This window comes from Poromitra crassiceps (assembly GCF_964638095.1).
Source record: "Poromitra crassiceps genome assembly, chromosome: 21".
NCBI lineage: Eukaryota > Metazoa > Chordata > Actinopteri > Beryciformes > Melamphaidae > Poromitra > Poromitra crassiceps.
This window is the reverse complement of record NC_139638.1, coordinates 9,466,606-9,482,363: the sequence shown is the minus strand read 5'-3', so window position 1 is coordinate 9,482,363 and position 15,758 is coordinate 9,466,606. Positions and strand designations below refer to the sequence as shown.

Here is a 15,758-nt window from a genome sequence, read left to right as displayed (position 1 = left end):
AGTGAACATAGGAGTTGAAGTGTGGTCCTGCAGGTTACGCTAGGTTCTAAAGACAGCGGAGAAATAAAGTTTTGAGACACAGGCTTTGGCATAGCTCAACCACGCTCAATGGAAAGAAAGCATGTGAATTGTGAGGCTGTCAGAATGAATTTCAATATTTGAATTTCAGTGAGTGTCAAAAGAAATCAAAAGGAATTCAAACTCCACCCTGGTATCAAATGTATCAAACAACATATTTTCTTGTTTTCATAGCCGACTCCAATAACTCTATAGCTCTGTTTTTAGCACACACATGCTCGCTAGTGGCATCGTGACACAGAACGCCCAGCCTGGCGAGGAGGTAGCCACTCCTCCTCCATCCCAACTACACTCACTCCCCTAAGCCATGTTTTAGAAGAGATGTGGATTCTGCTTCATCTTTCAAGAAATTGAAAAACACAGACTGTGCACGCTGGGATGCACAGCTAACATTAGCTACATGCTAACATTAGCTACATGCTAACATTAGCTACATGCTAACATTAGCTACATGCTTGCAAGTGGCTTTCCATTCTGATGTCAACTACTGGACATAAATGAAGGGACACACGGTGAATTTCCTTGTGAGAAACTGTATAGCAGCTCTGCAGGTGACAGTTGTTGTCAGGCTGTCAGTCACGCTCGGGGACGTGTGTCTATCTAGGCCCAGGATGCTCGGGGACGTGTCTCTATCTAGGCCCAGGACGCTCGGGGACGTGTCTCTATCTAGGCCCAGGACGCTCTGGGACGTGTCTTTATCTAGGCCCAGGACGCTCGGGGACGTGTCTCTATCTAGGCCCAGGATGCTCGGGGACGTGTCTCTATCTAGGCCCAGGATGCTCGGGGACGTGTCTCTATCGAGGCCCAGGATGCTCGGGGACGTGTCTCTATCTAGGCCCAGGATGCTCGGGGACGTGTCTCTATCGAGGCCCAGGACGCTCGGGGACGTGTCTCTATCTAGGCCCAGGACGCTCGGGGACGTGTCTCTATCTAGGCCCAGGACGCTCTGGGACGTGTCTCTATATCTAGGCCCAGGATGCTCGGGGACGTGTCTCTATCTAGGCCCAGGACACTCGGGGACATGTCTCTATCTAGGCCCAGGACGCTCGGGGGACGTGTCTCTATCTATGCCCAGTACGCTCGGGGACGTGTCTCTATCTAGTAGGCCCAGGACGCTCGGGGACGTGTCTCTATCTAGGCCCAGGATGCTCGGGGACGTGTCTCTATCTAGGCCCAGGACGCTCGGGGGACGTGTCTCTATCTATGCCCAGTACGCTCGGGGACGTGTCTCTATCTAGGCCCAGGACGCTCGGGGACGTGTCTCTATCTAGGCCCAGGACGCTCGGGGACGTGTCTCTATCTAGGCCCAGGACGCTCGGGGACGTGTCTCTATCTAGGCCCAGGATGCTCGGGGGACGTGTCTCTATCGAGACCCAGGATGCTCGGGGACGTGTCTCTATCGAGACCCAGGATGCTCGGGGGACGTGTCTCTATCGAGACCCAGGATGCTCGGGGACGTGTCTCTATCTAGGCCCAGGACGCTCGGGCACGTGTCTCTATCTAGGCCCAGGACGCTCGGGCACGTGTCTCTATCTAGGCCCAGGACGCTCTGGGACGTGTCTCTATCTAGTAGGCGCAGGATAGTCTGACTGCATTCGTACCGACCATTTCAGTCGGCAGCGGAAGAAAAGACAGAGCTGTGCGGAGAGGGAGGTGGAGGAGCTGCTGCTGAAACTGTGACCAGAGCTCAGGCTATTTAGCCTGTGTTGGATTGTTGGATATATTAATTAGTAATTAATTATCTATCTATTAATACTTTCCCCCCCCTCGCGCTTGGCATTTGGCTCGAGAGTGCAATTCTACTAGTCTGTCCACTGTGTGAAATCACAATTGCACTGCCAGCCAGCTTGATGATGTCTGATGATGTGAGTTGTTGAATAGGATGATGTGTCTCAGCCAGAGTAACCTCCCAAGTTCCTATATTGGAGAAAAAGTGAACAACCTACCTTCCGCTTCTCCACACGTGTGTGTGTGTGTGTGTGTGTGTGTGTGTGTGTGTGTGTGTGTGTGTGTGTGTAGCTGGTGAAGTTCCCTCTCTGCCTCTCACTGGTAACTGGTGTTATGTAGCACGTTACACAGGGTATTGTTTTGGTGCAGCAGCCCCGTGTCGGCTGTGGGCCAGTGGCCTGGCTAGCTGACTGACTGACTGAGAGGCTAAGCAGCTAACTTGTTGCTAGCTTGACTGACTGACAGGCTGAAACGCTAGCTGGTGGGAGTAGGAATCATAGCAGATACACAAGGTAGTTACTGGTGATGATAATGGACAAAATGTCTAACCCGTTCCTAAATCGGATCTTTACGTTTTCGCGCAGCAGGTCTTCAAGCCTCAACAATCACTCTTCTTTGCTGAAACCTAAAGTAGAACAAAAGTTTGAGCCTAACATTGAGCCTAGGTTCCCTTACTTTGAACTGAGTTATCCTACATTACTGAACAGTGGTGGTATGGGTGGTATGCGTGTTCTGGTGACTGTCACCCCCCATGCCATGTGAGGTGTATCCTTCAGTGAGGAGGACAGTGTCAGGTGTCGTTGTCTTCTTGTTTACTCCTCTCTCTCTGTCTCACACATAAAGGAGGGAGATGAGAGATTTGCAAGACAGGTTTGGGAGAGCTTTCCTCACACCAGACCAGACAACAGACGGAATGACAGAAAAATAGCAGAGACAGGTCAAACAGTCAGGGGTAAAGAAAGACTGTCTAGGATAGCGATCAGGTTACTTAGTACTTTGTGGTATTTGTTGGACAATTATTCAGCACAAAAAATAGCCAACTACACTTTTTTTTATTTTTTTATTTGTCAGGATCTTTAAGCTAAAGTGCCGTTCATTCATCCTTATTCATATAGCCCCACAACTGTGACTAGCTAGGGGTGGGACCGTGGGACGATAGTACATCGATATACATCATCGATCGTATTGTGTTGTGTATCGATGGAAATTGAAAACATCAATATTCAGTGAGTGTATCATCACCATACGCCTTATGTTCATAAATTGAAAGGTCATCCAGGGCTCTTTAAGTTAACCGATCCAAATCATTCGCACTGCTTCAACTGCTTCAGTTAGAGTTTGTGTCACAGTTTCAGCAGAGCAACAATACATTCTGCTCAGCTGAGCTCTGCTCTGTGTCTGAACTGGATAAGGTGTCTGTCATCAACACAATGTGATGTCATCCTGTATTGATCCCTGTAGAGGAAGTGTTCTTTTTGTGTGCCGCCCTCCCCAGGGAGGGAGGGAGGTTACAGGGCAGGATCAGCTGTTTGCCAGCAGCACCAGGGAGGGAGGGAGGTTACAGTGCAGGATCAGCTGTTTGCCAGCAGCACCAGGGAGGGAGGGAGGTTACAGGGCAGGATCAGCTGTTTGCCAGCAGCACCAGGGAGGGAGGGAGGTTACAGGGCAGGATCAGCTGTTTGCCAGCAGCACCAGGGAGGGAGGGAGGTTACAGGGCAGGATCAGCTGTTTGCCAGCAGCACCAGGGAGGGAGGGAGGTTACAGGGCAGGATCAGCTGTTTGCCAGCTGCACCAGGGAGGGAGGGAGGTTACAGTGCAGGTTCAGCTGTTTGCCAGAGGGAGGGACGTTACAGTGCAGGATCAGCTGTTTGCCAGCAGCACCAGGGAGGGAGGGAGGTTACAGTGCAGGATCAGCTGTTTGCCAGAGGGAGGGACGTTACAGTGCAGGATCAGCTGTTTGCCAGCAGCACCAGGGAGGGAGGGAGGTTACAGTGCAGGTTCAGCTGTTTGCCAGAGGGAGGGACGTTACAGTGCAGGATCAGCTGTTTGCCAGAGGGAGGGAGGTTACAGTGCAGGATCAGCTGTTTGCCAGCAGCACCAGGGAGGGAGGGAGGTTACAGTGCAGGATCAGCTGTTTGCCAGCAGCACCAGGGAGGGAGGGAGGTTACAGGGCAGGATCAGCTGTTTGCCAGCACCACCAGGGAGGGAGGGAGGTTACAGTGCAGGTTCAGCTGTTTGCCAGAGGGAGGGACGTTACAGTGCAGGATCAGCTGTTTGCCAGCAGCACCAGGGAGGGAGGGAGGTTACAGTGCAGGATCAGCTGTTTGCCAGCTGCACCAGGGAGGGAGGGAGGTTACAGTGCAGGATCAGCTGTTTGCCAGCTGCACCAGGGAGGGAGGGAGGTTACAGTGCAGGATCAGCTGTTTGCCAGCAGCACCAGGGAGGGAGGGAGGTTACAGTGCAGGATCAGCTGTTTGCCAGCTGCACCAGGGAGGGAGGGAGGTTACAGTGCAGGATCAGCTGTTTGCCAGCTGCACCAGGGAGGGAGGGAGGTTACAGTGCAGGATCAGCTGTTTGCCAGTAGCACCAGGGAGGGAGGTTACAGGGCAGGATCAGCTGTTTGCCAGTAGCACCAGGGAGGGAGGGACGTTACAGTGCAGGATCAGCTGTTTGCCAGCAGCACCGGTGGAGCTGTTGTGGATTCAGTGTCCAGGAGTCAGGAGGACACATGGGACAGCAGGAGTCAGGAGGACACATGGGACAGCAGGAGTCAGGAGGACACATGGGACAGGCCAGATGATGCTTGTCCACATTGGGGTTTGACCCTGTGTCCCTGATCACTTCCTGTTGTTCCCTTATTGGAAAAGCTGTTTCTTCTCAGAAACTGAGAGGCAAAGTGGAACGTCACTTCCTGCTTCAGCACTGTACCAGAGATTTTCATCCGCCATTTATTTTCCCATAGACATTTCGTAAAATGCTTATAAAATAGTTGTACTTTGTCGAACCAAACGGTTCAGCTAACGCTATAATCGGGAGAGACCATGGAACATTTCACTCGGACCAAAACTACAAAACAACAACATCGAAAAAATATTTTCTTTAAACCCGCATTTTTTTAACGTTTTGGTCCCAGTGAAATGTTATGCGATCTCTCCTGTTTCTAAATATATCTGTACCATTTGGTTTTGAACCAGTAACACTATTTTTATACGCATTTTACGAAATGTGTATGGGAAAATAAATGGCGGATGAAAATCTCTGGTACAGCGCTGAAGCAGGAAGTAGGCGGTCACTTTGCCTCTCTATAGCCTTCCAGACATCTAGAAAGCCATGTGATTGTTGCCACCTGCTTCTGCTAGTTTGTTTTGGATGTATTTGAGCGAGCTGCAGCTAAAAGGACACGTGGTTTTTTGAGCCACGTATTGAGAAGCCGGTGAGGCAGGAGGGAAGACGTGCCGGGCAGAAACTCAACATCCCAGTCAGTCATTTTCTTCCTGTCAACATTCCAGCATTCCTGCTCTCATCTCCTCCATTTATTTCCCCTCCTCCTCCTCCTCTCTCTGGCACGTGGACCGTTGGCGGCTGGCCCAAAAAATCATTCCCCTTCTGTCTGGGCGACAGTCTTCCAGACTGGAGGGAGGGGGCGGTAGAGAGGGATAATATGGTGGGCAGAAAGAGAACAGAAAGAAAAGACACGTGGGCATATATGATTGATAGTGAGATCTGCATCAGATATTTTTGAAAAAGTGACAGCTGGATGACATGCCTAATGTTCTGCTGTTTGACTGCATTCCAGATCCGGCAATTTCAAACTATTTTTGTTTTTAATTGGGCGGTTGATGAGCCACTTTTGAACGTTTATTGGCCAATCAGTGAGTGCGCACCCCTCCATATAACCAATAAAGTTCACTATTAAAACTACACTAGAGCTAAAAACATGGGATGCTTTTTATTTCTTGGCATGTAAAAATATATTTTTTTTACACGTCTATAAATGTGATTTTTGCAAAATGATTCATGTTGCTTTTCAGGCTATTTTAGGTGTTTTTTTCCCCCTAATGTTCTTCAAGCATTCTGTATGCTGCTGGGTTGAAGGACCAAAATAGGATGGTGTTATTTCTAGTCAGTGTTCAGCCATGCTGTCTAGATGGAGATTCCTGGACAGTCACTGTCCTTCAGTGTGATAGATGAAGTCCAGCCAATGGCAGCAGTCTCAGTGTGAAAGGTGGCATTTGATTGGCTTGGATTTCGACAGAGGGCAGATGATTAGTATATGGCCCCGCCCCCAGGCCCCACTAGTTTGGGACATCATGTACAAGCTGATGAAACAGGAAGTTACAAACTGATCCCACAAGAAAATTCCAGCAATAAATTGCTGAAACTTTGTTTCGAGTTTGCAAAAATTCAAAAGTGAGCTACAAGATTTCAAAACGGTTTCAACTTTTCAAAACTTGGCTTTAAACTGTCAGATTGTGACGTTGTCTCTCTGTATAGGTGTTGCTGTCCCACAGACCTCTGACCGCCCAAGTACTCAGTCTTTGTTGTTTGTGTTTTAGATCCAGACATTTGGAGTGGAGGCTCCATGCAAGACAGTAGATGACTTGACCAGCGGTATCGTCATGGCCCAAGCTCTACAGAAAATGTAAGTTAAATAAATTCAAAATGATCCTGAAACACTGTTCAAATGAATTCAACTTCTCTGAATTTAGTACTGGCCTAAAATAGAGGTGTACTCTTACATCATAACAATAGATTACATGTCTATTTTGATTTTAAATAAAATGCCATATCGATCACCACTTATTCTCCTGTCTCTTTGATATTTCTTTTTATAGAGATGTATCATATTTCAATGACAGTTGGATCAGCAGAATCAAGCCTGATGTTGGGGACAACTGGAGGTTAAAGGTATGAATTATGAAACACATTTATTTTCTGCCCTTGTTTTCCTTTGACTAGGGATCCAGCCATCAGGTTTCATGGGGCAGATTCTGCTTGCCAATAATAATAAAAAATATATATAGTGTTTATTTAGTGATCAGACAATCCCAGATCTGTTTGCTGATTGAATTAATGAGGCCATTTACACCTGGCGTTAACATGCGTTTTCTGCTATCAGATTGCAATCTGATTGCAGAAATGGTTGTCCTCTCAATCCGCATAAAGTTGCTGTATCCAGATTGAGAGGTCACATTGCATTTACACTTGTGTTCAATGTGTACACAATGCATCCCTGACCACCTCCGGAGGTGGTTTGGCCGATCAGATTGCAATCCTTCTTCAATGCGTTTTGGGGGTGTTTACACCTGTACTTTCAAGTGATAAAAAAACACAATCTGATTTTGAATCTGATCACAGAAAACACATGTTAACGCCACGTGTAAATGGCCTCAATGATGGATGTATTTTACCCAGACTCTCTTCTAAGAACAACAACAACACAATGTGTTGTTATAAGTGCACACAGCAAGCACAAGTAATAAAATATAACTGGTACTGAGTTGTATGGCATTGGTTGCATGACATAACAGTACCTGGCCTATCCATGTCAAATCTTAAGGTTTTATCCAAACACATTGTTGCCACCTGTAGTGCATGACATTACATACAGCACTAGTGTCATCTGCATCAGATATTTTTTGCGGGGGAAAGAAGCTTGCATGTACAACAAGATATCTGATTGTGTGCTTATTCCAGTGAAACCCCAACGTGACGTTTTCTCATTTCAGATCAGCAATCTAAAGAAAATTCTGAAAGGCATCCTAGACTATAACCAGGAGGTGAGAAGAATCTACTCTACTCATTTTTAAATCAAATAGTTACCAGCTCTATAGGTCCCTTCCAGCTCTATAGGTCCCTGGGCCTGAAATCAGAACCCAGTGGTAAAACTATTGTGAGTCGAGGGTTTCCATTGGCTGTGGGGGTGTGAGCATGATCATTCGTCTATAACACAAGCCTCGTGTGTGTGTATATCAATTTGGACACAATCACATGAGACCTTGCGTCTGATTGGAGGGTTTGGGAGCGGGAAGACGTCATCAGCTACTCCACCTTTAATCCCTTCTACAATAAAAATGCATGCATCATATTACTGAGAGGAAATGCAAAGAGAACATGGTGTTGAGTTTCCGTGCATAACTATAGAGAGGCAAAGTGACCGCCTACTTCCTGCTTCAGCACTGTACCAGAGATTTCCATCCGCCATTTATTTTCCCATACACATTTCATAAAATGCTTATAAAAATAGTTTTACTGGTTCAAAACCAAACGGTACAGATATATTTAGAAACAGGAGAGATCGCATAACATTTCACTGGGACCAAAACGTTAAAAAAATGCGGCTTTAAAGAAAATATTTTTTCGATGTTGTTTTTTTTTAGTTTAGGTCCGAGTGAAATGTTCTATGGTCTCTTCCGATTGTAGCGTTAGCTGAACCGTTTGGTTCGACGAAGTACAACTATTTTATAAGCATTTTACGAAATGTCTATGGGAAAATAAATGGCGGTTGAAAATTTCTGGTACAGTGCTGAAGCAGGAAGTGACGTTCCACTTTGCCTCTCTATAGTCATTGTTGAATGTCACCTTCTGAAACATGTCCAAGCTTCTTTGTAGCTTGAAATAATAAAAGGCCTAAATGAAAGTAGAAGCCTGAGGTGTGACCAGACCACTGCAATAAAGCCAAAGAAAACTCCACTGAAGTGTGAAGCAAACAGGAAGCAATGATGCTACTTCATAATGCTGGTCTTGAGCATGACCATGGACAAGAGCCTATTGTTTTCTGTGAATCCTCCTGTGTTCAATGTATGTGCCAACAATGGCCATTCTCACATCACCTCATGGGCCAAGATGGCAGCTCCACGCTTCAACAGTAGTTCAAGTTGTATTAAATACTGTTTATTAGCACTTCTGTCTGAGTTGGGTCTCATTAAATCAGTTGTACTTGGCTATTGTATCATAGTGTCTTGTAAGCCCACCCTAAGGTGCATGACTCTTAAATAAAAATATCAATCAATCAATCAATCATGTACACACAGTACTGTCTAACTTCTAGCTGTGGAGATGTTGCTACCGTGTTTGTATGAGCAAAATACCACGAAATGCATTGTTTGTCAAGTGTTACTGCTAACAATGGCTAGCCTGGCTAGGGCTAACCCTGGCTGTTTAAATGGAACAGACTGAACTTTTTTTTGGTGTCAAAACTGAGTGAGATGCATGAACCTATTCTATGAGTGCCTGTTGACATGTGCGGGGTTGTGTTTTGAAAATAATGATTTTTGAGTCTGTCATTTCTAAAACGAACGCACCAATATCCATTTAAACCGAACCTTATCATGCTAAGCTATTGAATCCATTGTAACAGCCTTCATCTCTGTGTCTGCTGTAGATCCTAGGTCAGCAGATTAATGACTTCTCACTGCCAGACGTGAACCTTATTGGAGAACACTCCGACGCAGCAGAGCTGGGGAGAATGCTACAACTTATACTGGGCTGTGCTGTCAGCTGTGAACAGAAACAAGGTGTGTGTGTGCCACTGTGTGTGTGTGTGTGTGTGTGTGTGTGTGTGTGTGTGTGTGTGTGTGTGTGTGTGTGTGTGTTTGCGCACGTGTGTGAGAGAGAACTTATCATGTGTAATATGTAGGCTTTACTTGGATACTGGAAAACAAAGTACCCTTATACAGATCCTTTCCAAAAAATTAGAATATCATGGAAAGTTAGTTTTTTTCCATAATTCCTTTCAAAAAGTGGAACTTTCATAGATTATAGATTCATTACACACAAAGTGAAATATGTCTAGCCTTTATTTGTTTCATTTTTCATAGTTTTGGCCTACAGCTCCAGAAAACCCCCAAAACAGTATTTCAAGAAATTAGAATAGTGTGAAGAAAATCAGCAGTTACTTCTCAGTTCTGACTGACTCCAGCCTCAGGCCACTCCCTCTGAATCTCCGCCAATCTTTTTAATCGTCTTTGCTGAAGCCCACGGTCATCCATGGTATTTCCATGATATTCCAATTCTTTGGAAAGGATCTGTATATCACACTGCATTACTTGGTGAACGAGAAGCTCAATTTCTCTCATTATTTTGTCTCGTTTCTTCCAGAATACATCCAGACCATAATGATGATGGAAGAATCAGTGCAGCATGTTGTCATGACAGCCATCCAGGAGGTAGACCCACCATTCTGTTTAAACCGGTCTAAATAATATCTAATATCATGACAGCCAAGTATAGTTTGGTGACGAGCTGGAGAGACAGTTGACGGCCGGAGAGACGGCAACCCGGTACGGGATGGGATTAGCACCCCATCTTGGCTCTCTCGTGAGGGAGAAATCCACAAACGCTACGGATTAGCCTCCTGAAAATCTGCGCAAGATCGGCGCGGCCTGGGGTCCTCCAGGCTAGAGCGAGGTGCTCGACGCAGGTAAATGACGTGCAGCGCACAGGCCCTCTTGAGGCGTCCTTGAGGCATCCCTTCAGCCTCTGGATTGCCTTTGTCATGAGGGGGGTCTGGTGAGACGAAGGAGGAGCACGGCCGGGAGAAACCCACAGAGCCTAGATCCTCCATGCACCGAAGGGCCAATACTGCGGCGTAGCACTAGCTCTATTGCAGCGGATTGGGTTCTCTTTTACCCCTCCCGCGGGCAACGTTGCAGATAGAGTAGTAAGGCTGATCTGTAGCGGCTTCTGGGACGTGAGTCGGGGTCTTAATTGGCCTCGGCTGGGTCTACTGGGCGAGGGTGTATGATGTTGACAGACCCGAAACACCTAACGACCCCAGATAACATCACTGATGACACGTCCTAGCGCATGCGGCAGTAGTGTATTTGAGAATGTAAAAAAAAAAAAACCGGTCTAAATTATATCTAATATCATGACAGCCATCCAGGAGGTAGACCCACCATTCTGTTTAAACTGGTCTAAATAATATCTAATATCATGACAGCCATCCAGGAGGTAGACCCACCATTCTGTTTAAACCGGTCTAAATTATATCTAATATCATGACAGCCATCCAGGAGGTAGACCCACCATTCTGTTTAAACTGGTCTAAATAATATCTAATATCATGACAGCCATCCAGGAGGTAGACCCACCATTCTGTTTAAACCGGTCTAAATAATATCTAATATCATGACAGCCATCCAGGAGGTAGACCCACCATTCTGTTTAAACCGGTCTAAATAATATCTAATATCATGACAGCCATCCAGGAGGTAGACCCACCATTCTGTTTAAACTGGTCTAAATTATATCTAATATCATGACAGCCATCCAGGAGGTAGACCCACCATACTGTTTAAACCGGTCTAAATTATATCTAATATCATGACAGCCATCCAGGAGGTAGACCCACCATTCTGTTTAAACCGGTCTAAATTATATCTAATATCATGACAGCCATCCAGGAGGTAGACCCACCATTCTGTTTAAACTGGTCTAAATAATATCTAATATCATGACAGCCATCCAGGAGGTAGACCCACCATTCTGTTTAAACCGGTCTAAATAATATCTAATATCATGACAGCCATCCAGGAGGTAGACCCACCATTCTGTTTAAACCGGTCTAAATAATATCTAATATCATGACAGCCATCCAGGAGGTAGACCCACCATTCTGTTTAAACCGGTCTAAATAATATCTAATATCATGACAGCCATCCAGGAGGTAGACCCACCATACTGTTTAAACCGGTCTAAATAATATCTAATATCATGACAGCCATCCAGGAGGTAGACCCACCATTCTGTTTAAACCGGTCTAAATAATATCTAATATCATGACAGCCATCCAGGAGGTAGACCCACCATTCTGTTTAAACCGGTCTAAATAATATCTAATATCATGACAGCCATCCAGGAGGTAGACCCACCATTCTGTTTAAACCGGTCTAAATTATATCTAATATCATGACAGCCATCCAGGAGGTAGACCCACCATTCTGTTTAAACTGGTCTAAATTATATCCAATACTTCAATGGTTTACTTCCCTGGCACCATTTCACACAGGCGAGACTAATTCATTAGTGAACACAATGATTTAATTACAGGTGAACAATAATTATGAAATGAAATGAATGTTTGGCGATTAGACTCCATCCTGACATCATGGTGATTATGAAGGGGGCAGTGAAGCCGACAGTAGAGTAGGATATCCCCCTGTGGAGCCTAGATGTGCTGCTGGTGATGGACTCCGACTCTGAGAACTCATTGGGAGGACAAGAATACCGCTTTCAGACAGACACGGTTCTGGTTCTGGCTCTGGCTCCGTTCTGGAGTCTCAGAACCTGAGTGAGTGAATGAGACACGCCCACTGATGATGTCACAGTTCCCAAGGAAAAAACAACTATTTTTTGGTTCCGCTGAGAACCAACTTTTCAGGTTCCGAACCAATTATTTTGTCGGTCTGAACGCGCCGGCCGGTTCAAATTAGGGTTCGGGAACCGGAACCGGCACGGAGCCCTGCCGGTGTGAAAGCCCTAGAAGAGGGCTTCTGGAAGTCTGGGACCTGGAGGAGAATGGGCTGGAGGAGGGTTGCAGCAGATCGCATTGAAATTACAGCAGACAGCATAATGAGAGGAGAACAGCTCTTAAGGTTGCCGGCTAAGAGTGGGATTGGCTGAATGGGAAGATGTGGCTAACACTGATTAGTTTAGCTTTAGCATAAAAATGCTAATGCCCTCTTATCAGCTGTTCTGCAGGGGAGCTGGGAAGAGAGAAGGAGAGTGAGTGAATGGAAAACAAAGACAGTCTTCCTGTCTGAACTTAGGCTAACCTCCATTATGAACTACTGGCTTCATGTGGTCAACCCATGTGGTCCTTGAGGCTGTCAGAAAGCAGGCAAGTTGTTCAAAGAGCTGCACCTGACTTCTTTTTAGGTAGAGCAGAGCACCTTGAAAAGTTGAAAAATGCTCAACTTGTTAGAGTTCTCATGGGACAATCAATCTTATAAAACGCAAACGTCAAATTATAAAAAAAAGTTGGTGTAGTGGGAGTTTCTTGTGTCAGAGTTGTACCGAAGGAGTGTTTTCTGACGAGGCAAACTACCACTGCAGCTAGTTGTCGTTATGGAACTAAAGTGTGGGTTGGAACCCTGAGTCGAGGCAGTGAGTTTGCCCTTTTATGGACTACTTTCCCTACACCATTAACCTATTTCTGTGTTTCTCCAGCTGATGAGTAAAGAGACTCCAGTGACGGGAGGAAACGAGTCATATGTGGACTTGGACAGACAGGTATGGAGATTTTATACAGCCTTTATTGTGGTGCATACAATTTTCTCTTTCTTTTCTTTTCTCTTTTTTTGTCTAACAATGGCAGCCATACTGTCTCAAACGTCGGAAGGAACATACACGATCATCTACCTTGTGATCGGTGATATTTTTCAGTGATCACTGACATTTTCCCTCAGTGAAACTACGTGGGCTTTCCACTCTGAACCTCACAGACCACAACGCAAATTCTGGTACATGTAAAGCACACTGTATAACACACAAACCCCCCCCCCCCCACCACCCAGACATATTTAACCATTCCATCCGGCCACAGACACTGATCCTGGATGTGTCAAACAGCTGGCTTCAGCAGTAACTGTGTGTCCTCTGCCCTCATGGCCCTGAACAAGCTGTCTCAATAATGTCTCCGATTACTTTGGGGTTATTTGTGTTTGTATGTCTGTAGTGTCGGCATGGTCTGTAATGTATGCTGTAAACTGTTTATAGCAGGTCTTACTGTTCTTTATGGTTTCCATATTCCTGTGTGACCGGGGCCGGTTGCACAAAGCACCTTAAGTTAATATTTTCCTTAGAGTCCGAGTTAAGGCAGCCATAAAATAAAATCAGTTGCACAAAACACCCTTAAACCTTGTGCTTACGTTTTCCTTAAAATGTTTATTCTTAAGAAGAAGATTTAACGGGTGTTTGTGCAACCGGTTTTATTTTATGAACACCTTAAATCGGACCCTAAGGAAAATATTAACTTAACGTGCTTTGTGTAACCGGCCTCTGGTCTTTAGTCTTTACATGTGTACACTGCAAAAAATAATTTCCTTTTAAGCTGTGTTCACACCGAGATATTTATTTTTCTCCCTGTCTCTCGAGTCAACCCTTGGGAATGGCTCTGTCGCTGTGTTTAAATCGCTCCGCAAACCGGGAGCGCACTCCGCCCTCGGGCCGAGGTGTTCATACTCAGAGCTCGGAGAGAGGGAGAGACTATTTTGTGCACAATTGGCAGCACCTGTGTCGGCCTGCTGATAGATGTGGGCGGGGTGCAGCGAGCTTGAGAAACGAGAGAGATCTTCACTGTCAAGAAACAAGCAGCACACAGCTCTAACGTTAGACAGGATGAAAACGCAAACAACACGACTGTTGGCAGCGAAATTTCGCTCGAGTTGGGATATTTCATATCGGGCGACGAGCGAATTTTCGCTCTGTCGCTGTCGCTCGGACGCCCAGCGTTTTTTATCCCGGGCGAATATACGCTCAATCGCTCGTTTGCATTGACTTTGTATGTAAACTCGATGCCAGCGAAAAAACTTTAATAGGTCGGTGTGAACGCAGCTTTAAATAAATTGTCTATCATTGGATCTATTAATCAATCGAGCAGCACTGGGTAACATCATCCCCTGAAAAGCTGCCTGAAAGGTCAATAATTTCTAGGACATGGGACATTGTGATTGGGTGGACTGGAAATGGGACATTGTGATTGGGTGGACTGGATCTTGTTTGTTTAGTTTCTCTTGTATGGATGTAACTTACTCTGGATGTGATGTTGTTTCTGTTCTCAGCTGAAGAAGACGGTGGAGGAGCTCAACGATGCTTTGTCCACTAAGGATGAGATTGCCCAGAGGTGTCGTGAGCTTGACATGCAGGTTGGTTTGAACATCAACTGTCACTTATTGGAAGATCAAAGATAATAGTTAGGTCTTCACATTGGGTAGACAACAGCCACAGCGTAATGTTCTTAGCAGAGATATTCATTTTTGAACCTCCACAGCATTGAAGCATTCAGGCAGTCACATAAGTTTGTTTTGACAATGATCTATTATGAAATATCATCAAATGTATCATTTGAACTGTGAATGCCATACATTACTCATTAAGTTACTACATTAAGTGATTCGTCCGAAAGATTAAATTGTTTAGCCATGGATAAATCGGCGCAGTTGTATTATAACTATAATTTTTACGTTCAGGTTAAGTAAGGCATCTCATTTCAGGTTTTATGAGGTTAAGGTTTTTTTTAAGTATACTGACACATAATGACCATACATGACAATGACGACAATTCCCACTGGTATTTTCTTTCTGTTTTATTTAACAACTCTTTAAGCTGTCTGATTTGAAAAAATATATCGCTTCAAAGGAACACAGAATACTGTGTTCCTTTGAAGCTATATATTTTTGGTTAAACTTTAAAAAGCAGCTCCCTTTTTTGCATAATCAGTGTAATTTCACAGCTTCAGCTGGTTCTGTCGCTGCCAGTAGATCTATCAGTTTATCTCAATTATATCAATTAATTCCATGTCAGATTGGTGAATTTTTCTTCACCTTGACAACAATCAACTCCGTTGATCATATACTTTAGACTATTACTTTTAGTTTGTACAATATATATATATATTTTAATGACCACATAAAAAAATATGGAGCTGTAATTTAAAGGGTTACGTGTTCTCCTCTTTCAATTAATCCTTTTCCTCTCATGGCCTGACTCTCGACACTGTGTGTGCCTTGCTTTGAAGGCCCTCCATGTCCAAGAAGAGCGTGATAGACTGAGGTTAGACTTTAATGAGCTAGAAGAGAGGGTAAATCCAAACTTTCTTTCTTTTTTTCCATTCATGGTGTGTGGCGTGTCTAATAGTCCTGGATTCTTTTCAGTCTGCTTGCAACAACCTTTGGAATCCAGATTCCCCCTTCTCCAAAGTGTGTGTGTGTGTGTGTGTGTGTGTGTG

At 45.1% G+C, this 15,758-nt stretch overlaps 1 protein-coding gene across 1 annotated transcript in view; it reads left to right on the top strand.

The window, feature by feature from the left end:
• hook3 (hook microtubule-tethering protein 3) overlaps positions 1-15,758 on the top strand; it is a gene marked incomplete at both ends in the record, with an annotated part of 43,871 nt that overhangs the window by 5,193 nt on the left and 22,920 nt on the right. The window contains 7 exons of the mRNA XM_083657601.1: positions 6,363-6,448; positions 6,642-6,714; positions 7,536-7,586; positions 9,191-9,323; positions 9,907-9,974; positions 12,979-13,041; positions 14,592-14,675. Of these exons, the coding sequence (XP_083513727.1) occupies positions 6,363-6,448; positions 6,642-6,714; positions 7,536-7,586; positions 9,191-9,323; positions 9,907-9,974; positions 12,979-13,041; positions 14,592-14,675 (558 nt within the window). The remainder of the gene's footprint in view (positions 1-6,362; positions 6,449-6,641; positions 6,715-7,535; positions 7,587-9,190; positions 9,324-9,906; positions 9,975-12,978; positions 13,042-14,591; positions 14,676-15,758) is intronic.